The sequence below is a fragment of the Larimichthys crocea genome, chromosome VIII (genome assembly GCF_000972845.2).
Source record: "Larimichthys crocea isolate SSNF chromosome VIII, L_crocea_2.0, whole genome shotgun sequence".
Classification (NCBI taxonomy): Eukaryota; Metazoa; Chordata; class Actinopteri; family Sciaenidae; genus Larimichthys; species Larimichthys crocea.
This window is the reverse complement of record NC_040018.1, coordinates 7,445,710-7,469,829: the sequence shown is the minus strand read 5'-3', so window position 1 is coordinate 7,469,829 and position 24,120 is coordinate 7,445,710. Positions and strand designations below refer to the sequence as shown.

Here is a 24,120-nt window from a genome sequence, read left to right as displayed (position 1 = left end):
TCACTCCATATATTCAAGGTTTCATTACATATATTCAGACTTCATTAAATATGTTCAAAGGTTTAATTTCCTGAACGGCCATATACTTATCATTTAAGTGTATATGCAGTGGAACTATGTTCAATAGTATTGGCAATAGAATGGGTGGAGGACAGGGTGGATAGAAAGATAATCATATGTAGCGATTCAATCTCATCACTCTTAAGCATTAAAAACAGAGCAGCAAAAACACATCGGGAAATATTATATGAAATAATGTTGAAATAATGAGAACATCCAGATTAGCACAGCAGGGGAGGGAAATAACATTCATGTGGGTACCAGCCCATTTAGGAATACAAGGAAATGAAAAAGCAGATCAAATGGCAAAGGAGGCAGCAAAGAAAGAGGAGATGGAAATGAAAGTAAAATTATCAAAAGCAGAAGAAGACAGTTTAATATGGAAAGAAATAATCAATCAATGGAAACAATATTGGAAAATCCAGGAAAAGGGGAGACATTTATATAAACTACAAAATGAAGTAGGTGAGGTGACAATGAGCAGACTAAGAATAGGGCACAGTAGATTGAATAGCACACTCAACATAGTAGGGAAACATCCAACTGGTCTATGTAGCTGTGGAGAGAGAGATGGTTGAATGTCATGGATATGAAAGGGAGAGAAGAAGAAGATATACTTTATTAATCCCACGAACAGGGAAATTCTTCTTACTTCTTTTCTTCTTATTTACATGCATTTTTTTAACCCAGATACATACACATGCAGTACAAGGCATAGACATGGAGAGAGATGGTGGAGGGATGGGCAACCCCCCTGAGAAGAAGAAGATATACTTTATTAATCCCTCAATTTTTATTTACATGCATTTTAACCCGGACACACACACACGCAGTACAACGGCATAGACATACAAATGTGGAGAGAGAGGGTAGAGTGATGGGCAGCCAGCTAGACCAGCGCTCAGTGAGCAGTGGGAGGGGAACGGTGCCTTGCTCAAGGGCACCTCGGCAGTGCCCAGGAGGTGAACTGGCACCTCTCCAGCTACCAGTCCACCTTCCATATTTTTGGTCCATGTGGGACTTGAACCGGCCATCCTCCGGTTCCCAAGCCAAGTCCCAATGAACTGAGCTACTGCCGCCTTTTGCAAAGAGGCAAGAGATGATGGCAGGGTTGCAGAGGACAGGAGCAGTGGAGGAAAGTTTCAAGAATATAATAGAATGTGTGAAATGTAGAAAAGGAAGGCAAATAATAGTGGGATATCTTGTTTTAACTGTGTTAATAAAAAATATTTTAAAAATTAAGTAGTAAAGAATTAAAGTCCAGAAGAGGGCGGTATATGCAACTATAAGGATGCCGACTGCCGTAGTAGAAGAAGAAGCGTCCCGCTCTTACCGTCCTCCGTCCGCTGGAGGGCGCCACCACGGACGGACTCTACTTTTAATAATCGACGCTTTGTTCCGGGAAGCAGCGTGTTTTCAGCGCGCTCCATCATCATCATCATCAGGACGTTTGTCTGCAGAGATAATCAAAGTTTGATTATTGTGTGAACATGGTGAAGCTATCAGCGGAGCTCATCGAGCAGGCTGCTCAGTACACCAACCCGGTGAGAGACAGAGAGCTGGACCTACGAGGTGAGACCAACTTTAGACTGAGCTTAGCTCAGGCTTCAGCCGGGCCTAACTCCGACACACAACAACCCGACTCATCAGCGTTAGTGAACAGCGAAGTGTAAAGAAAGGAAACTGTTAACGGATGTGAATGAATGTCGATGGAAAGTGTTTAGTTTGTGCACTCTGTGGGTTAGCTACATGTGGAAGTTAGCGACGTCTCTGTGCGCCTAAACTGAAACAAAACAAAAGTCAGCATTAGTTTCTAAACTCTCACAGACTCTGAGTTATTTTACAATATTATTGCTTTACTGCAAACACGACGTGAACAACAAAGATATGTGTGTGTGTGTGGTACAGTGAGGACACATCAACGGGACACGCACATGAGATAAACAAACGCCACCTGGTGGCAAATCAGTGCCATCGACTGAGCATCTCGATTAATCGACTGGGCATCTCGATTAAGCGACTGGGCATCTCGATTAATCGACTAATTCCAATCGAATTTAGATCAAAACTTATTTTATGACACAGCCAGGCATTGAATACATACAAATACTGAAGAATGTACATTATATATGTATAGTATATATATTATATATATATATATATATATATATATATATATTATACTGTACAGTGGTCCCTCGTTTATCGAGGGGGATACGTTCTAAAAAATAACCCGCAATAAACGAAATCCGCGAAGTAAGTTTTTTTACAATTATTCTACATGTTTTAAGGCCGTAAAACCCCTAACCACACACTTTTATATGCATTTTTACATGCATTTTGTACAGTACTCCCTTAGTTAATCAGGACGCAGAACACAATGCGCGTTCATAATGTACAGTACGCTGTAAAAAAAAAAGCATGCAAAATGACACTAAAAAATCTGCAAAACAGCGAGTCCGCGAAAAGTGAACCGCGTTATAGCGAGGGACAACTGTATAGTGGCTAGAGGAGTAAACATGTATATTTTATTTAAAAAGTGCCAAATCATAACAGACGTTATATCTAGGCAAGGAAAAACTTCCTTTTAACACGAACATCAAGCAGAGCTCATTGGTATGACCCATCTGTGATCTTTTTGTGGAGTGACATAAACATTAACGACATGTTAAGAATAGTTCTAGATGGAATAGCTGCAAGACTGTGGAATATTTGTCATTTATCCAACGATAACAGTAAATCAGTCACTCTTTCACACTCACACACTACCCCTGCTCTTACACACACACACAATCACACACACACACACACACCCCAATGGAACAAAATCTTATTAGATTCCTGGACATAAAAATATAGGAACCAAAGACTAAATGAATACCCTGGGAGTAAAATCATAACAGAGTTAAATGTATGAACTGCAGTGTTGACATGTTGTGCAGTGATGTAATATGTCTATACACCACATAATGTATAGTGTAGAATATGATGGTGCTGATGCACTTCAGATTGATTTTACCAGCAAAGCAGCAGAGACACATTTAACAACAAGCATGATTTTCCAAACTATTATTATCAGTGGAACAGGGCTCAGATGGCTGATAGCCACAGAGGAGGTTTGCAGCCTCAACCGATATGTGTCAAAGATGAGATGGTCAAAACGCAAACACTTCCTGTATCAGTTTCAAAATAAAAGCCCCTTATTTCTTAACAAGGCTTTTATTGTGAAAGCGGTACGTGCCATTGCTTTATGGACGTCCCAGTTGCATATGGTACACATCATCCTAACCTGAGTTTGAGACTACAGTGGACAAAAACGGTTCAGTTCAGTATCATATGCAGAAGTTAAACACAAAGTGTGACAGCTCACAGTGGTCTTTTTAAATAAATAAAAAAGTCTCTTAATTTTTGTCACACTGATATCTAAAGACAACATGTAATCATTTTTAATGTTAATATAAATCTCCTCCTTAACCAAACGTATGTGTTTTTTTGTTGTTTTTTTCATGTCACAGGTTATAAAATCCCAGTGCTTGAAAATCTCGGAGCTACTCTGGACCAGTTTGACACAATCGACTTCTCTGATAATGAAGTAAGAAAACTGGACGGCTTTCCTCTGCTCAGAAGACTGAAAACACTGCTAATGAACAACAACAGGATCTGGTAAGTTACAGCTGCAGCACGCTGTCCTGACATGATGTAAAAATACAGTATGATGTTTCAAAGAATTAAATCATGTTGATGATGCATACTCAAGTTAATCACTGATCAATTCAGTGAGGGGGGGGCAGTAGTTCAGTCCATAGACTTAGCTTGGGAACCGGAGGGTGGCCGTTTCAAGTCCAGCATGGACCAAAAATATAGATGGTGGACTGGTAGCTGGAGAGGTGCCAGTTCACTCTGGTTCCTCCTGGTTCTCCAACTGCTCGCTGTGCGCTCCTCAGGGGGGCTGCCCATCATCTCCACTATTGCATGTCTATGAGCCCTTGTACTGCATGTGTGTGTTCTGGGTTAAAATGCATGTAAATAAAACAAAATTTCCCCGTTGAGGGATCTTTTTCTTTCTTATTATTTACTGTTAATAGAAGACTACATAGGTGAATGCTGTCAGTACCTTCAGTTTTTTTACAGCTTCACCTTTGATTGGAAGTCTCTTCCAGACATTGACTGACAATGCCCGGTGTTATTAATTATATAAACTTGGTCAGTTTGTAACCTTATAAAATGTTTCTCCAGTCGAATAGGTGAGAATCTGGAGCAATCCCTGCCGAGCTTGACAGAACTGATCCTCACAAGCAACAACATTCAGGAGCTGGTGAGTGCATGGAGCCATCTGAATGTTCTTATGTTTATATATTTGGATCAAAAGTGTGAATGCAAGTTTAATGATTTATATTGAAATACCAGAAAAATCATCATTGTTCTTGTCACATGCAGGGTGACTTGGATCCACTGGCCACGGTGAAGACACTGACCCTCCTCAGGTATGAATCATCAGTCCTCAAAGATAAGTTGGTTATTGATCTGTCGGGCGCACCGCTGAATTCTGATCCTGCACATTTGCAATCACTGAATTTGCAGCTTGTTAAGGAATCCAGTGACGAACAAGAAGCACTACAGGCTCTATGTCATCAACAAACTCCCACAGATCCGTGTGCTTGACTTCCAGAAGGTGAAACTCAAGGTTAGTGCAACACACCCAGGTATACTGTATTCCATTAATATGAAGTAATGAAAACATGAATAGTACTTCAAGGCCTGGCATGAGGTGTGTGTCATGGATCAAATGTGATGACGATGGAAGCCAAAACCGTGGTATGGATCGCTCCTGGCCGGCCTTGCCTCCTCTCAGATGAAAGTTGTGATTAATGAGGCTTTTCACTTTAACTGTGTGATATCGTCATAGGAGCGGCAGGAGGCGGAGAAAATGTTCAAGGGCAAACGAGGTGCTCAGCTTGCAAAGGATATTGCCAGGCGAACGAAAACGTAAGACGAAAGTCCACGTTAGACAGCAGCTCCTCAGAATCACTGGATCCTGGCTGATGAGACGGGCTTAATTAATGACCACCAGTCATGTCGGTGTTCATCAGAACACACAGTGATGGACAAATCAGTGTTTATCCTACAATCTAAATATCCAACAAATTCTTATTGGCCTTAAGTCTGCCGTTTAAACCTGAAGCCAGAAGCGCTCACCACAGTGTTGCTCAGGACTGCTGTCTGTGGACGATGTATCAGTGTATTTGACTCAAGAAAAGATACTACACATGAGATTGACTACACTGGTTGAGAGGTCAGAGAAGCTCGTGTGTGTGCGTGTTGTCTAAATGACGCGTGTTCCTTTACAGATTCACTCCTGGAGTGGCAGCACAGCTGGAGAAGAAGAAGACGGGGCCGTCCCAAGCTGACGTGGAAGCCATCAAGGTTCATTTGTTGAAAAGATTGTTTTTGAGGGTCCATCCCACCATCCTCCAAAATGTAGAATGAGTGCATGTTCAATCATAAATAGATCACTAAATCTAGAGTTGTATCATGTGGCCAAAGTATGAAACAGGTTGTATGATGGGTGATGATACTTCCGGTCTCTGTTCAAAGTAGTGGCGTGTCAGTCGTGAACGTATCTTTTCAATTTGAACAAATCTTTTATATGACTCTGGAGTAATGAGTAGTCTCTGAGTGATTCATTCATTTTTCATGCCACGCGGCCGCTGCATAAGCTTGGTCAGGACAGGAAACAGAAATGATCATGTGACAGGCCGCTCAGCCACAGGGCTGTGATGAGCAGTACACACAGCTCGTTCATACCAGGGGTCTCCAAACTACGGCCCGCGGGCCACATCCGGCCCGCCTAAACAACTGGAGTGGTCCACTTAACGATCCCAAACAATCCCTCTAAACATGGCCTATTTTTCAAAATTGCATTTTCCTTTTATAAAATATCCACACTTAATGATTAAGCTTGGCATTCTAATTAAAATTTACCTTATTTACGAACTATTTACAGTACTTGCTAATTTTCATCCCCTCACACAATGGTATATTCCGACGTGACTTTGCTCGTGATCAATTTCCGCGCAGTCTGCCCGGGGGATTGAATTCGGCGGGTCAGGGACGGCCGCACGGTGCTGGAGGATCCCCTCGTGGGACCTCTACCCGGCTCTGGGTCGGCTTGGAAAGGCTCGGGGCGAAGGTGCCTCACGGCTCCGGCCGCGAGCTTTACAGCGCCCTCCTGCCCGGACCTTGCCGCTTCCGCTGCACCCTCTCCGCGACTCTCGAATCGTAACGTAACGCAACTTTCACTTCCTGCAACATCAGGGATTTTAGGCTGCAACTATTTCAAAAAAGGCCCGTGAAATCCTGGTGGGACTGATATCATTTCCGTTATAGACTAACCTCGGCCCCCCGTCACAGAAAGGCAAGTTGATGTGGCCCCCACCGGAAAAAGTTTGGGGACCCCTGATTTATACGGATCGGTCTTTAGTTCATTTGTCACGTGACAGGCCGCTCAGGTTTTTGGTGTTCAGACAGCTAACCGGCTTCTTTGAAAAGGGATCAGGTTACCATCACACAGCTCCATGAGTACTAATCTGAACTTGTTGTTCCAATCAAAACAATATAGATAATTAGATTTATTAAATAGCAGCTATTCAACCACTGATGTAGTACAATAACCTGATGGAGATGCAGATGTTGAACAGTGTACTGAGTGTAAAGTGGGCCCTGTGGACGGACTTAGTCGGACCGTGTTAGCCGAGGTTCACATGAGTGTGTTTGTCTTTCAGAATGCAATCGCCAACGCTTCATCGCTGGATGAGGTGGAGAGGTTGAGAGGGATGCTGCAGGCCGGACAGATCCCAGGACGAGATCTCAGACAAGGTCAGTGCTGACCAAATCCTGGTCCAGAACCCGACTAACACCATGTGAAATGATGGCTTTTTGAGGCTGATGAAGCCTTTTGTTTGGCCAGAATTACTCAAAAATACACACCAGGACGGCAATATTTCCAGCCAGTCACCGTAGTTTTTTGTGTTAGACTTAAAACTAAACTTAGAGAACATCATCAACACTCTGATTAAACCCTGTTTACTCTTATAAACTCATTGTATTTCGACACGACGGCTGATTAATGAAGATTTTCATTTTGAAATCAGGTCCAGCTGGGATGGTGGAGGAGGAGGAAGAGGAGGAAGAGGGAGCACAGATGGAGGCACATACGGAGGAAGGTGCTGGAGATTAGATCAATGAGGAAGATCAGGAGAGAGGGGAGGAGGACGAGGGCGAGGAAGAGGATGTTAACGGCTCCTGAGTACCCCGAAAGCATTTCTGTTGTTTTTGTCTTTTTTATTTCCACGTTGTAGATTTCTCGTTTTGGACGTACGGCGGGTTTTGTTTTGTAAAATGACATCCAATAAAATCTGATTTCTTAACATCGCAGTGTGTGAGAGACGTTTGTTTAAGCAGTCAGCTGACATGCTCAGGTCCATGCAGTCCACCTCTAAATGCATGCATTGCCTTTTCATATATTTACATAAATTCCATATTTATATGCAAGTTATGAGGGTGGATTCTCTCTGGATGGACACCCCTCATATTTAGAATTGTTCTGTTTTGTAAATGTAGTTGGAAGTTAACTTAAAAAACCACAGACGTGCTGAAGAATCTGCTTCATTGACTAACTATGCATGCAAGAGTGTTTCTGGTAGCTGCTGTGGCTCGGGCACAACAGCAGGTCCTCCTGTCATTTGTTTTGAATCCCAACCGCCCTGGTCCAGTCCAGCAAGATCCTGAACCACAAACTGCTCCTGATGGCTGTGCTCTATGTGTACAAGTAGGGTAAAATACCTACACGAATAAAGATGACAAAGTACCTGCATAGACGTGTGAACTGTAAACCAAGAGTGCAATGGTGGCAAGAAAACCTTTGAGTTGACTTCTATTATTCAATGGTTGACATGTCACCTGGCACTCTATCACAGGCCTGCCTACTTAAGTTGAGTATTACTGTCCTAGATCACATGACCTTGTAAAAATGACGTGAAATGTGTTTTGACCATCAGGGCCACCGTCAGACGTGTCCAAAGTTGACACATTCTTTAGTCAAGTACGAGTATGGATACCTGTGTTTAAAAAGACTCTAGTAAAAGTTGAAATATTGACTCAACTTTTTTACTCAAGTTAAAGTGAAAAGTACAGGCTCTAAAATATACTTAAAGTATAAAGGTATAAAGTACCGGTAACCTTGTGAAGAACAAAACCAGCATTTTAGGGAAAAGCTTACAGGACCTACAGTCTGTCCAAGCAAAGAAAAATGAACTGAAATCAATACAAAAAGCTACATTGGCCAATCTTTCCTAAACACATTCAAAAAATAAAACTGCTGTACAAGAATGAGGGATTGCGAACTCAGTGTGCACTTTATTTATTTATGGTATGCAAATATATATTAGCCTACAGAAATATTATCTGTCAAAGCAGACTTCAAAGCCTAGACCAGGGGTGTCCAAACTGTTCCACAAAGGGCCAGTGTGGCTGCAGGTTTTTGTTCCAACCAACCAAGAGCACACAGTTTGACCAATCAACTCTCTGAAGACTGAGATCAGTTGATTAAATGAGTCAAGACTGGTGTGCTGTTGCTTGGTTGGAAGGAAAACCTGCAGCCACACCGGCCCTTTGTGGGACAGTTTGGAGACCCCTGGCCTAGACAGTAACACTAAATGCATACCCTTGACTAACATCTATTTAACAGCAAGCGATCATGTGTAGGTCTTTGTGAGAACTATCGCATCACTGTTAGTGTGTGTGTTGGGGGAGAGGTAAACACAGGACTGATGTGATCCTTAACTCAGAGTTTTGAATGATGACTTGCACAAATCTTTAAAAAACAGTCAAGTAACTGGACAGTGTGGAAGCCACCAACGGAGATGTTCTGGTCTGTAGTGTCCCTGTGCAGCCATGTCTCTGTGAAGACATCAGACTGCATTCATACTCTGCGTGGCTCCACGTTAGCTCGTCCATTTGTTGCTAGGAGACCGCACATGTCCATAACAACAGAGGGAGACACGTCCCGAATTCTGTCCTCTCTACAAGCCCGTCCCGTCCCGACCGTCCTCTGCATCCTCAGTGTGTTTTCCTCCAGTGCAGCTTTTGCGCATGCGCAAAAAAAAAAAATTATACTTATGCTAAAATGTAAGAAGTAAAAGTCAAAAGTTGGCACAAAAATAAATAGTGAAGTAAAGTATAGATACCTGAAAATTCTACTTAAGTACAGTATTTGTACTTAAGTAGAATTTTCGTTACTTCCCATCTCTGGCCATCGTAATCTTTCCTGTTTTCCAAACAGTAACTGCAGCCATGCTCCAAACAGACAAGTCTGAAATCAAACATGCAGCTGATCAAAGCCTGTCAAAGATTCACTCCACACCTGAAGACAAAAGCTCTGTCACACATGAGGACCTTCCTGCAGGGACACAGGTGAGCTTCAAACAGGCAACTGTACAGCAGTGCTCCCACAAACATGACTCAACAAACAACACAAATATTACAATGAAAAAAAAACCTACTTATTTCATCCAAACTGCTGTGATGTAATAATGATTGATCTGACAATGGCTGCTTTTAGCACTGAAACACCTTTAATATGAACTTTTATATAAAACATTGTACAGAAAATCCAGCTGAAGACAGAAATCTGACTGACCCTGGTGCACCTAATATAAAACACTCATCTGATTATAGATCGCTTGTGAGAACCACACGTCTCTGAAAAGTCAACTTTTCATGAGCTCCCAAAAACATTTTCAACTTTATCCAAGAGGGTTTTTAAATAGTTACCGTACCAAAAGAAATAAACGCTAAATAAAATAAATTCACAATCGACACATATGAAAAGAAGCTCGTATATTAAGCTGACAGATAAATGTAACATATACAGAGTACAAAGTACAATGTTTGAGTTGTGTTGGAGTAGAAGGAGAAAGTCACATGTTGGAAATACTCAAAGCAAGCACGAGTAACTAAAAGTTGTACTTAAGTACAGTGCTTCAGTAAATGAACGTAGATATATTCCACCACTGAGAACATGACATTAGGATATTAAATAAATAAATACTGATAAAAGAACTTCAAATAAAATACAAAGACTGAATGCAAAAGTCGTAACATTTATGCATGTTTTAGTATCTCCTGACAGTTCATTGGCTCCTGCAGCCTTCAGTTATTTTGAGTTGTACAAAGTTTGGACTGCAGTGGAGGCAAGCCAGTGCTCAAGCAGCGCCCTTAGCCTCATTTACCTCATCTATTCCAGCTGGTTGGATCAGGTTGGTGCTTACATCAGGAGAGGAGACTCTCCCTCTTCGAGAGAGCACAGACACACTGTGGACCCAGGCCTGTCAGACCAGAACCTAAACCCAGGATAAATAGGTTCGGTGAATGTGGTGTCAAAAGTGTGCAGGTGGATCAGTGTGTCAGAGCAGACTCTGTAGAAGGACAGAGTGCCAGCAGGACAGTCCACATACACTGCTACCCTGTCAGAGCCGGAGGCGGAGGAGGAGGTGATGTATGTCGCTTTGTTGTCGTGCCACACAGAGTAACCGATAGTATCGGAGCAGACCAGACTCCAGGACTGATCGTTCCTTCCAAACAGACAGTCGTATCCGTTTCCTTTCCTGTTGATCCCTCTGTAAGTCACCGCTATGTGGAGTCTTCCACTCCACTCGACCTCCCAGTACGAGCGCCTGGTCAGACCATCACTGCACAACAGCTGAGGCCAGTAGTCGAATCTGTCGGGATGATCAGGATACGGCTGATCCTCGTCCACGTGTGACATCTTCCTGTTGTTGTCCGACAGCGCGATCTTTCTGTTTATTGTGTTTGGGTCGAGTATGAGCTCGCGCGAATCTGATGGAGGGAAGAAGACACGACGCAGCTGCAGTTATTCATCCTTCACCTGTTCGACAGTTTGAAGATGGTTTGTTTTCATGAATCATATTTTAAAAAAGACACACTTACACTTCCTCAGAGCTGGCCTCAACCACCTGACTCCACCAGGCTCCACCCTGAAAGAAGGGGGGGATCAGTCCACATTATTTTATTTCAGTGGAGCCTCTGCTTATTGGCAGATGGCTACAACTTATAATTTCCACTTAATCATGATATATTATCACTATTATATTGACAATAAATCTAATGCTTCAACCTGAATCAACTGATTCTTTTTTTCCACTTGTGCTTCAAGCTGTAAAAACAACATGTGACATATCAGCTCATAAAGTAGTTGTCTCTACCGTGATATCAACCAGCTGTCTGCGATCACATCCAGCAGATACAGAGCAACGCGATCATTCATTTGGAGTCCAATGTTGACTTGCTCTGTTTTTGGTCTCAAACAGCACCTGAAGGAAATATCTGTCTCTTATCCAGCTGCTAAATGCTCCACAGTGTTCACACAATCTAGTTGCTGTGTCTGCTGCTGAGCAGATAGTGTACAGGGGGGGGGAAACACTGGGACTGAGTAAGGCAGGAAGACTAGGAGCTAAAAGAGGCTGAACGGCTCTGTAGAGCAGCAGAGATGGAGAAAATTCTCGGTGTGTTGATCACCACCAGGCATGACTATATATTTTTGTATTAGTGCTGTCAAAATTAACGCGTTAAAAAAAATTAACGCAATTAACGTGGCTTTGTTTACTTCCGGTGGCGGCTGACCCATAACCTTTGGTCACATGCGCGGTCAAGCATCTATCCTAACTAAAGGAGAGTCTATGGCGGAAAGATGCATAAGGACGGACTTTTAGGGGGAACATTTCATTTTAAAAAGTTGCCCGACGGCTCGTTGGACAAAAACAAGGCGATTTGCACAGTTTGCAAAGCCGAATTTAAATTCCACAGAAGTAACACGACTTTAACATATCACCTCAAAGCAAAACACCCAGTCTACACTACAGGAGTGTGGCACTCGTCAGTATATTTCCTCATTCTGGCTTTTTTCTGTTTGCACTGTGCATATGTGCACCTTAAGCCAATAAATGAATGAATTTATCTCTTCTCTGTGTTTATTCTACATTATATTGATCATTTTACATAAATAAATATTCATTATAAGCTTCAGTCTCAGAAAAATGCAATTCATTTATTGATAACTTATTGATAAAACTTACTCGTGATCATCGCGATTAATTACAGAAATGTTTGCGATTAATTAGTTAATTTTTTTTAATCGATTGACAGCCCTATTTTTTATATTTAATTATATGATATTTACTATCCATTGTCAATGTGGAAATATTGCTGAGTTTTAAAACAACATGGTTTGGACCTATTCTGTTTGTGTAATAATGACTTAAAAGTAAAAGGAAGCCTGACATTGCTACAGCTCTTAAGGAGGAAGTTGGGGTGGAGTAGTTGGTTGGTTGGTTGTGCTGGAGTAATTTCTGACTTTGACACTGTTGCTTACATCCTATATCCTAGCAACAGTCAACACTGCTTTTTATTATTTGTAATCTGGGTATGAAAATATTACAGTTCAAATCCGTCTGCAGCCACAGAGCACCGCCTGTGTCCCCTATAACTGTGTTGCGGTCCTAAATAAACCTGTTTGAGCTCCGATGCACCATCAGCTGTTAGTTTCTTCACTGAGCGTACATGGCTGACTGTCACCTGCAGCTTCTGTGGTGAGTCCCGCAACAAGTCGGCTCAGTGCACAATAACTTCTGGACACCACACACTGATAGTGATGCATTTCAAAATACCCCGAGATACGGTTTGTTATGAGCCATCAAACCATTTTTATGTCTGTATACAAAAATATAGGACAACAGCAATTTTGTCACCCTCCCTTCCTGTTTTCACATATCCTGGCAACATTGTCTGATGAGTCAGTGTAAGCTCTGGGACACATGAACAGGGCTGACAGTTCATACCTGAGAGTCTTCAGTTTCCAGCGTGGATCCTCTCGTCCAGCAGACAGGAGCTTCACTCCTGACTCTCCGGGGTTGTTGTAGCTCAGGTCCAGCTCTTTCAGATGGGATGGGTTGGATCTTAGAGCTGAGGCTAGGGAAGCACATCCATCCTCTGTGATCAGACAGCCTGACAGCCTGCAAACACACCAAACAATAAATAATCTGAAGGCTCATTGTTGTTATCAGTATCATTCATTAACATTAAAAAGCAAAACTCCACCAATAAATTCTATATTCTAAGGCTTTTATTGTGAAGGAGCTACAACTTCCTGTAGTCTTTGTCACCACGATATTGGTGACTGTTAAATCCTGTGTGTGTACATAAAGACATGTTAGAAAAGGCAGCTGAGGTTGGATGACGCTTATGTCATACTGTGAGGAGAACTTAAAAACTGAACCTTCCTCAGGTCAGACATGTATGCATATATGTAAAGGGAAGTGTTGACAAGTTGAACAGGTTGCTGAATCCCGACCTGAGAGTTTCCAGCGTACAGTGTGGACTCTTCAGTCCAGTAGACAGCCACTTGACTCCTGAATCCTGCAGGTTGTTGTTACTCAGGTCCAGTTCTCTTAGACTGGTGGACTGGGAGCTGAGAACTTCGGACAGAGCCTCACAGCTTTTCTCTGAGAGGTTACAGCCACTCAGTCTGAAGATACAGTAAAAATCGGAAAATAATAGCAGTAAGGTTTTTTTCTTTTTATTGAAAATATAGCAGACTACTACTAAAGTGGGACTCTCTGTACTTACAGAGCTTTGTTGGAGGCTTTGACCACTGGCAGCAGCTTCAGAAGAGCCTCCTCTGAATCGGAGTATTTCTTCAGGTCAAACACGTCCAGATTTTTTTCTGATGACAGTAAGATGAAGACCAGAGCTGACCACTGAGCAGGAGACAGTTTATCTGTGGAGAGACTTCCTGATCTCAGGTACTGCTGGATCTCCTCCACTAGAGAACCATCGTTAAGTTCATTCAGACAGTGGAGCAGATTGATGCTTTTCTCTGGAGAGAGGTCCTCACTGAGCTTTGTCTTGATGTACTGGACTGTTTCCTGATTTGTCTGTGAGGCACTGTGAGTTTGTGTCAGCAGGCCTCGTAGGAGAATCTGATTGGCCTGCAGTGAAAGTCCAAGGAGAAAGCGGAGGAACAAGTCCAGGTGTCCGTTTGAACTCTGTAAGGCCTCGTCCACGGCACTCTGATAGAAGTGCGTCAGTGCAGATTCATCTCTTTGTGTTTCAGTCTTCTCAGAGGCTGTTTTTGATTTTGACAGCAGATTGACTGCAAAGTTGATGAATGTTAGATGGACATGAAGAGCAGCCAGAAACTCCTGGACGGTGAGATGGACAAAGCAGAAGACTTTCTCCTGGTACAGTCCTCTCTCCTCTTTAAAGATCTGTGTGAACACTCCAGAGTACACTGAGGCTTCTCTGATATCGATTCCACATTCTATCAGGTCTGATTCATAGAAGATCAGGTTGTTATTCTGCAGCTGCTCAAAAGCCAGCTTTGCCAGAGACTCGATCATCTTCCTGGTCTTTAGATTCCAGTGTGCATCTGTCTCAGCTCCTCCATCATACCTAACGTTCTTCAGTTTGGACTGGACCACCAGGTAATGGATGTACATCTCAGTCAGGGTCTTGGGCAGCTCTCCTCCCTCGCTGGTTTTCAACACATCCTCCAGAACTGTAGCAGTGATCCAGCAGAAGACTGGGATGTGGCACATGATGTGGAGGCTTCGTGATGTCTTGATGTGGGAGATGATTCTGCTGGCCTCCTCATCCTCCTCATCTTTGAATCTCTTCCTGAAGTACTCCTCCTTCTGTGGGTCAGTGAACCCCCTGACCTCCGTCACCATGCCAACACATTCAGGAGGGATCAGATTGGCTGCGGCAGGTCGCGTGGTTATCCATAGGCGAGCAGAGGGAAGCAGTGTCCCCTTGATGAGGTTTGTCAACAGCACATCCACTGAGGTGGACTCTGTAACATCAGTCAGGATCTTAGTGTTGTGGAAGTCCAGAGGAAGTCGACACTCGTCCAGACCGTCAAAGATGAACACGACCTTAAAGTCTTCAAACCTGCAGATTCCTGCTCCTTTGGTTTCACTAAAGAAGTGATTAACAAGTTCCACCAAGCTGAACTTTTTCTCTTTCAGCACATTCAGCTCTCTGAAAGTGAATGGAAATGTGAGCTGTATGCCCTGGTTGGCTGTGCCTTCAGCCCAGTCCAGAGTGAACTTCTGTGTCAAGACTGTTTTGCCAATTCCAGCCACTCCCTTTGTCATCACCGTTCTGATTGGTTGAACTCCTCCAGGTGAGGATTTAAAGATGTCTTCATGTCTGATTTTTGTTTCTGGTCTGTCTGGTTTCCTGGATGCTGCTTCGATCTGTCTGACCTCATGTTCTTTATTGACCCATCCAGTCCCTGCCTCTGTGATGTAGAGCTCGGTGTAGATCTGGTTCAGAGGGGTTGGGTTTCCTGCTTTGGCAACACCCTCAAACACACAGTGGAGCTTCTCCTTCAGCAAAGATTTAAGTTTATGCTGAAAGCAATCTTGAACAGGAAATCCTGAATGAACACACAACAAAAAGTCAGTAAATGTTGCATTTATCCAGCATGTTTAATCTTTAGAGAGCATCTCTTACTGCTCTGCAGACAGTCGGCCAGCTCCTCCTGCTTCATTCTCCTCAGGAACTGCAGCGTGATCTTCAGAAATGCCTCTCTGCTGCTCCTCATCTGCTCCTCCTCCTTAACATCCAACACCTCTTCATCCTCCCCCTGACTCTTTTCTGAACTCAGGACCTTTTGGATCTTCTTCAGCTCGTTCTTCACAAATGTGACAATGTTCTCCTCCAGCATCTGGAGTATCATGGAAACAAACAAACAAAGATCCATACTGGACAAACTGACAACCCAATGCTATAAGAAGTGCAGCACCGAGATTATTGTGGACAGAACAGATGTAAAATACCTGTTGTACATGTACAGACCTTAAATATGGAGTCCAGGTGTGTCTCTTGCTGCTGTGCAGATCCACCATTGGGAACCTCTGGGCTCTCCTGGTGGACTCTGGAGGAATCATGAAGAATTAGTTTGCATTACAGAGACAAACACAAGGTAAAGATCCATTAGGGGTGATGTGAACAGTAAATCCAATGACTGCCTGTGGTAGCAATGGTCTACTAATCCTGCTAATCCCACTGAGAATCAACAGCTCAATCTGCCGCTGGTTGTACTGTAGTTGTACTGTAGTTGTACTGTGCAACTCCCAAACTGTCCGGTGTGTGAGTATGAGGCAACAAGGGAAAGAACCCAAACGTAGATAACCATGCACCCAGAAACACTTCAACAAATTATTGAGGAAGTGAGATACGGGAGCTTCCAAACAAAGACATTAAGTCTGAACAGAGGGAGCAGAGAATCAAGGCAATTAAAACATACAGGCAGGCAGGCAGGTACCATGGGGACCACATCTTTATCTGGGGTTTCAAACATTGTGGGGTACCCTGAAATGGCAAGATGAAACTCAATGAAAGATGGCTGCTGGACGTCATGGTGGCTGCTGAACTGGTCCATTGAAGGTTCATAGAATTCAGGAAATATAGGTTCAAGCAATCTAAACTGGAGACCAGTCTACTTAGGGGAGGCTAGGAGACCCATGAGAGCTTCACCTGTAGAATGCTCCTTCTTGGGCAAATTTAGAAATCTCAGAAAGCCTGGCTCTAGGAAAAAATCCTAGGTCAATCCAGAGTCCATATCTGGTCAGATTGTACTATAATACTATAATTTACTGGTGAAGTGAAGATGACAGAGGGACAGACATTGTGACATAGGAAATATGACAAAGAACCATTAAGCTGAATAAACAGTTCAAACATAATTCAGAAACATTTGAAGGAGTCATAAAACTCTGTCAAAACTGTTTGTCAGATGGTTGAACAGTGAAACCAGTGAAATCTAAACCCCCCACACCTTAATGACATCAAATAAGAGGGGTCTGTCACTCTGACATCACACTCACCTCACTCAGTGATTGGTCAACACTGTGGAGGTGAGAAAGTAGGCAAGGTTTGAACTTCTTTCTCAGCTCTCTTTCTGTCATGTTTGAGGTGAACACTATTAATGTCTTCCGGGGAGACTTTCTCCATCCTTTCTATGGCATATTTTCACAACACTTTTTCAGATTTCAGATTGAACAAGACATCATATAAATCTCTTTAGTGTAAAAGCTCATTGTACTAAAAATGCAAAGATATTTCTTCAACTGGTCTCTCTTGAAGGACAGACAGCCACATGCAGGGGAGCTCAGAAATATATGTCCAAGCTTTTAATACAGACAACAACTAACTGTTTGCTGTTTTTAAATTCTTACCTTCCATCAGCAGATTGTTTAAAAAGAAGCGGAAACTCCATTGAATTATTACTCCTCATGGACACACAGCTGGGTTCAGCTTGAGGTTGAGAGCTTTAACACACAAAGAACAATAAGTGTGAATAATTACAGTGAATTGATTTGAGTGCTGTGCCGTGGACGGTTAGAGATCCTCATCTCACCTCTGGGCTTAATTTTACACAGTGGACTTTTAAAGTTAATGAAATCTTCGAAATTGAGAGCTCAGATAAACTCGTGTGTCTTTTAACACAGACAACTAACTTCATGTCATTGTCATTTCTAAATTCTTACCTTCCATCATCAGCTCGTTTAAAAAGAAGAGGATGCTCCATTGACCTATAACTCATCATGGACACACAGCTGGGTTCAGGTTCGAGCCCAGAAGTGTCTGATGTGCGCTTCCGCTTCAGGCTTCACAACAGCACAACACACACACACACACACAGCAATAAGTTCAATGCAATTCCACCTTTTTTAATCAACTGATGTTTGTATATTGTGTCCACAACCGTTCATTATAACAAAACCGCTGTGTCACTCTGGGATCTGGACGATTGTGATGGGCAATTTTTACTACTTTCTGATTTTTCAAACTACATAAAAACAATCTGTTAATGGAGAAAATAATTAGCAGATGAATCCATAATGATAATAATGATTAGTGATTATGTAAAATATTTCAAATCAGCTCCACCTGGATCAGCTACAGTAAAATCACACATGAATGACATATAACAGATAAAATGTCGTCATTCTTACCTTTCATCAGTGGATTGTCTAAAAACAGCCAGAGGGTCCATTGAAGCATCGCTCTTCATAGACACACAACTGGGTTCAGGTCCAAGTCCAGGAGTGTCTGATGCGCGTTGCTGCTCCAGGCTTCAACACACACACACACAGCAATAGGTGTGAATAATGATCTCTGACATTAAGTTGTCCTGACTAAACAAACTAATTAATTGTGATACTCATTAATCTTTCATGTAAAAATACAAAATATTTCATCATTCCACAATCTCAAATTTGTTGCTTTATAATAATTGTCGTTCATTTTCAATGATTTGAGGTTTGGACTGCTGGTCACTGAGCCTTTGCCTCTCAAGGCGTGGCCTCCAGTTTTCCTTTTCACCTGCCTAATCACTGCTATACCTGTGTCCCTGCACAGGACTGTCTGCAAAAGACAAATAACATTTAGAATAAATTAAATGTAGTGATTTTAAAATTCTTACCTTCCATCAGCAGCTCGTTTAAAAAGGAGAGGATGCTCCATTGAACTATTACTCCTCATGGACACACAGCTGGGTTCAGGTTCGGGTCGAGGAGTGCCTGATGTGCGCTTCTGCTTCGGGCTAATTCTGAAGATTAGCAAATAAATGCAGAAAAGAATGTAGAAAGTTTTAACATCATTAGACAGCAATCATAATACATAATGAGAAATCAGTAAGTGCTATCAGAGGTGGGTAATAAGGAGTTACGTTTACTTCATTACATTTACTTAAGTAAAGTTTGGATAACTTTTACTTTTAAGAGTATAATTATGAATACAATAATTCAGCATATATAGAAATGTAACTGTAACAGATTGCCTTCACATTCTGCATACATTTTTCTGTGTTTGCCAGCTGCATGTACAGTGAATTTGGTCAATATCACTCCTTGCAATCTAGAGTTACAGGGTTACAGGCCCTATAACTCTGGCAAACACAGAGAATGTTATGCAGAATGTGAAGGCTGTCTATACACATATACAAACACTCTTGGATATTTCAAATATCCACTTGGAGCAGCCACAGTAAAATAAGTACTATTTAAAATACTGCTTACACATCCATACATCAGTAATATAATGAAATTTAAAGAAAAATAAAATGTAGTCATTATAAATTCTTACCTTCCATCAGCAGCTCGTTTAAAAAGAAGAGGATGCTCCATTGAACTATTACTCCTCACGGACACACAGCTGGGTTCAGGTTGAGGGCTTCAACACACACAGCAATAAGTGTGATTAACAACAGTAAAGTGATTTGAGTGCTGTGCTCTGACATGGTCGTGGACGGTTAGAGATTGTCATCTCACCTCTGAACTTTGGCCCTTGTGTCACGTTCTCCAAACAGAGTGGTTTCAGAGGGAGAGACTCCCTCCTCCGAGTGACTCATGGCAGAGCCCACATGTCCTCACAGACACAATAACCTGCTGGGAAAACGCACACACATTATTTGTCACATGACAGAATGATGAGATAACACACAGAGCTCTGACTGGAGGAGACTGTACATATTAAGATGTTTACATACAAAACATATGAAGAGTTTATAAAACATGAAGCTTTGTTATTGACTAAACTAACCGACTACTGATCTACTTAAGTAGAACTGAAACTATTTCACTGTCATTTGTCATTTGACATATTATTTATTGTGATAATCGTTCGATCTTCATGTAAAAACAGCAAATGATCCATAACTCCAGCTTCTCAAAGGTGATGATTTGTTGCTTTAAAAGGTTTAAAGAGGTTTGTATTGTTGGTCAGACAGAAACACAAACATTGTGTAACTTTGACTTGCAGAGCGCTATGGAAACGTATAGTTTGTGTTTGTTTCCTTCACTGCTCATGAAGCTGATAAGAGATTATTGTGCTGCCTTATGGAACTAAAAAAAGTGAACGGCACGTTGGGTCATGTGGCAGCCAAAGATGAATAATAGTTTCCTTTTGAATCACTGATGGCCTGACTGCAGGCGTGTCCAAACTATTTATAAGGAGGGCCAGATTTGACAATGTGAAGATGTCCAGGGGCCAATACTGACATTTAAAAATCAGCAATCAAAGTTACATTGTTTTTAAATAGCAATGTAACCAGATCCAAGCCAATCAGGCGTGAACATCTGGAGTCCGATAACAAAGAATACGTTCAACTTTGCTTACCTAATGTTCATTCTAAACATGACTTATTACGTAATGCACAGTCTGTTAACATTTAAGTTTAACACATATCACTCTTGCTCTTCTCTTTCACATTAAGAAAGTAACATTTTGTGTCACATCTACATATATACACTGTATAACACCAGCAGTTACAGCCTTAGAGCGCCTTCAAATGCTTTATTTGACACGGGGCAACTCAAAGCAGAGGACTGGAACGCAGAGTACGGGATGAAGCAGATGACTTTATTACGAAACACCGGGGAAACAAAAAGCGCCTCACGATGAGGGACGATCAATAGCACAAACTGAACTAAAACTACAAAAAGGCAAAGGCCAACAAAATTCGCTCTTACGAGGATCAAGAAGAAAACAACAAAAAAAACTAGATTACGAGAATATTTCTAACAAGACTGTGACGACTGGGCTTGTGCTCAGGACCAAAGACTTGACACAGTGGCACAGGACAAAGACGCAGACTATAAACACATGGAGGGAAATGGGGAACGGGTGGACACAATCAGGAATCAGGGGAGACAATCAAACTGGTGTCACATGAGGACGGGCGAGAGGAGAGTTAATTTCCAAAATAAAACAGGAACTCACAAAACAAACATGGAGACAGGACAAAAACTCAACTTGACATACCTGTGTGACATTATATCAAGCAAAAAAGAAGTCAAACCAATCCAAGCAGGCCATAAATAATATATTATAATGCCTGAATGTCTTCATCTCTAAAATCATTCATCTTTCACTGAAAACAAGATGTTTGAATGTACAAATACATAAACATGACTTATTGTTGTGAATGCTCTGACTAATACATGTAAATAAATAAAGCCTCGTTTGTGATGACAGGTTAGTTTAGTTTAGCAGCTGCTGTGGATTCATGCTGCACCTTCACCAGACTTCAAAAATCATCTCGTTATGACGTAACAACGAGCTTCGTTAAATAACGGAATGAAATATCACAGCAGTTCACGGCGGCCGGCTCCTGTTCTGGTCAGTGTGGGTCAATAAAATATGTTTGGTGATGGTAACATTTCGGAAAGTTTCCTCTTCTTGGTGTTCGTGGTGTGAAAGATGATTGCTCGCGCCGCAATGGGAAATAAGCAGCCCGCGCGCGCATAGCGGAGCTCGCGACCACAAAACGCAGTTAAACATGACTTCATCTCAGTAACGACAGTAGCTGTAATCTATTACAACTGTAAATAACTCTTTCTACAAGAACGTCATTAACACGGTAACGGTCATTGAGAGAGTCAAAGAATCAGCCAAACCTTTACGCAGAGACGAAGCGGCGACACGACGAGCTGTGAAAGTGAAAGTAAAACTGAAAGTGACTCAACATTACAGCATGCTGTGGAAACATCATCACACACACAAGAAATAAAAGAAGCATTCAGAGCTTTAGCTCCATTTAAAATACCCTGTTAAAGTAAAAGTCTGACCACAGTAAAAGTACTCACAATACATCAGCATGGGCTCTGATACTGATACCAGACAGTCTGTATTATATATGCACTGTCACTCCACCTGCTTTCCACATCAGCATGTCTATAAGTGTGTGTGTGTGTGTGTGAAAGAATTTTCCCCATAAGGGTTTGATAATATAAATATCTTCTTCTTCACCAGCATATATTTGGCCAAACAGTTACTGTTTTTCTCATTCCCAGTGACTTAATTCTTCAATAATGTCAAATCTTTGGACACTTTTTTTTTTCTTTTTACAGTGAGTACAATTGTGTACAATTTGTACAATCACCACTTGGACATGGTTTGTTGATCAAAACGGATGATTCTCAGTGAAATTGTCACTCTTCACAACCTCTAAACATCCAGTCATCGTTTGAGCTGTCACATGCAAAATGATCCATTCACTTATTACAATCTGACAAACATACGGGTTTATTGTGTAAATATCTATGACATGGAATGTTTTTAATTTTAAAATATCTCTAGACAAGAGCAACGAGCTGTCTACCAAGAGGATCAGGACTGTGCTGTGAAGAGGTCCAATTTGTTGCTGTTGTTTTTTACAATAGGTTTATAATAAATAAATAAAACAATTACTATTATGTTACCATTAAGATCTTTTGTTGGACATGTCACGGCTCCGGCCGCGAGCTTTACAGCGCCCTCCTGCCCGGACCTTGCCGCTTCCGCTGCACCCTCTCCGCGACTCTCGAATCGTAACGTAACGCAACTTTCACTTCCTGCAACATCAGGGATTTTAGGCTGCAACTATTTCAAAAAAGGCCCGTGAAATCCTGGTGGGACTGATATCATTTCCGTTATAGACTAACCTCGGCCCCCCGTCACAGAAAGGCAAGTTGATGTGGCCCCCACCGGAAAAAGTTTGGGGACCCCTGATTTATACGGATCGGTCTTTAGTTCATTTGTCACGTGACAGGCCGCTCAGGTTTTTGGTGTTCAGACAGCTAACCGGCTTCTTTGAAAAGGGATCAGGTTACCATCACACAGCTCCATGAGTACTAATCTGAACTTGTTGTTCCAATCAAAACAATATAGATAATTAGATTTATTAAATAGCAGCCATTCAACCACTGATGTAGTACACTAACCTGATGGAGATGCAGATGTTGAACAGTGTACTGAGTGTAAAGTGGGCCCTGTGGACGGACTTAGTCGGACCGTGTTAGCCGAGGTTCACATGAGTGTGTTTGTCTTTCAGAATGCAATCGCCAACGCTTCATCGCTGGATGAGGTGGAGAGGTTAAGAGGGATGCTGCAGGCCGGACAGATCCCAGGACGAGATCTCAGACAAGGTCAGTGCTGACCAAATCCTGGTCCAGAACCCGACTAACACCGTGTGAAATGATGGCTTTTTGAGGCTGATGAAGCCTTTTGTTTGGCCAGAATTACTCAAAAATGCACACCAGGACGTCAATATTTCCAGCCAGTCACCGTAGTATTTTGTGTCGTTGAAGATTTACTTCTTCAGTAAGAGTCAGTCAGGAATCCAGAAAGTGTTGACTTAAACATAGAGAACATCATCAACACTCTGATTAAACCCTGTTAACTCTTATAAACTCATTGTATTTTGACACGACGGCTGATTAATGAAGATTTTCATTTTGAAATCAGGTCCAAATGGGATGGTGGAGGAGGAAGAGGAGGAGGAAGAGGAGGAAGAGGGAGCACAGATGGAGGCACATACGGAGGAAGGTGCTGGAGATGAGATCAATGAGGAAGATCAGGAGAGAGGGGAGGAGGACGAGGAAGAGGATGATGAAGATATGGATGTGGAGCCACATGTTAACGGCTCCTGAGTACCCCGAAAGCATTTCTGTTTTTGTCTTTTTATTTCCACGTTGTAGATTTCTTGTTTTGGACGTACGGCGGGTTTTGTTTTGTAAAATGACATCCAATAAAATCTGATTTCTTACATCGCAGTGTGTGAGAGACGTTTGTTTAAGCAGTCAGCTGACATGCTCAGGTCAATGCACTCCACCTCTAAATGTTCTGGGCGTTGCCCTTTTCATATATTTACATAAAATCCATATTTATATGCAAGTTATGAGGGTGGATTCTCTCTGGATGGACACCCCTCATATTTAGAATTGTTCTGTTTGTAAATGTAGTTGGAAGTTAACTGAAAACCACAGACGTACTGAAGAATCTGCTTCATTGACTAACTATGCATACAAGAGTGTTTCTGGTAGCTGCTGTGGCTCAGGCACAACAGCAGGTCCTCCTGTCATTTGTTTTGAATCCCAACCGCCCTGGTCCAGTCCAGCAAGATCCTGAACCACAAACTGCTCCTGATGGCTGTGC

The 24,120-nt window shown here is 42.1% G+C and overlaps 2 protein-coding genes across 9 annotated transcripts; one reads left to right on the top strand and one right to left on the bottom strand.

Moving 5' to 3' along the window:
* The first annotated feature begins 1,401 nt into the window (after nt 1-1,401).
* On the top strand, nt 1,402-23,733 carry LOC104939685 (U2 small nuclear ribonucleoprotein A'). Of its 2 annotated transcripts, none has more exons than XM_019274048.2 (9): nt 1,402-1,632; nt 3,576-3,723; nt 4,297-4,375; nt 4,498-4,544; nt 4,642-4,744; nt 4,967-5,046; nt 5,409-5,484; nt 23,018-23,111; nt 23,431-23,733. In XM_019274048.2, exons 1-9 carry the CDS (start codon nt 1,551-1,553, stop codon nt 23,613-23,615), a joined length of 894 nt encoding a protein of 297 aa, XP_019129593.1. In that variant the 5' UTR covers nt 1,402-1,550; the 3' UTR covers nt 23,616-23,733. The 2 variants fall into 2 exon arrangements, with proteins under 2 accessions (XP_019129593.1, XP_027136948.1); XM_027281147.1 differs by lacking the exons at nt 23,018-23,111; nt 23,431-23,733 and adding exons at nt 6,843-6,936; nt 7,212-7,346.
* Nucleotides 9,671-21,759, bottom strand: LOC104937576 (protein NLRC3). 7 transcript variants are annotated; one of them, XM_027281124.1, is made up of 14 exons: nt 21,603-21,757; nt 19,476-19,592; nt 19,291-19,377; nt 18,629-18,754; nt 18,159-18,278; nt 17,691-17,810; nt 17,379-17,471; nt 15,997-16,075; nt 15,652-15,865; nt 13,762-15,574; nt 13,487-13,660; nt 12,975-13,148; nt 11,068-11,114; nt 9,671-10,956 (listed from the first exon to the last, which is right to left on the bottom strand). In XM_027281124.1, the coding sequence occupies exons 2-14, from the start codon at nt 19,553-19,555 to the stop codon at nt 10,385-10,387; spliced, it is 3,699 nt and encodes a 1,232-aa protein (XP_027136925.1). In that variant the 5' UTR covers nt 19,556-19,592; nt 21,603-21,757; the 3' UTR covers nt 9,671-10,384. The 7 variants fall into 7 exon arrangements, with proteins under 7 accessions (XP_027136925.1, XP_027136927.1, XP_027136926.1 ...); XM_027281126.1 differs by having other exon boundaries at nt 18,629-18,748; XM_027281125.1 differs by having other exon boundaries at nt 19,476-19,589.
* Nucleotides 23,734-24,120: the final 387 nt, after the last annotated feature.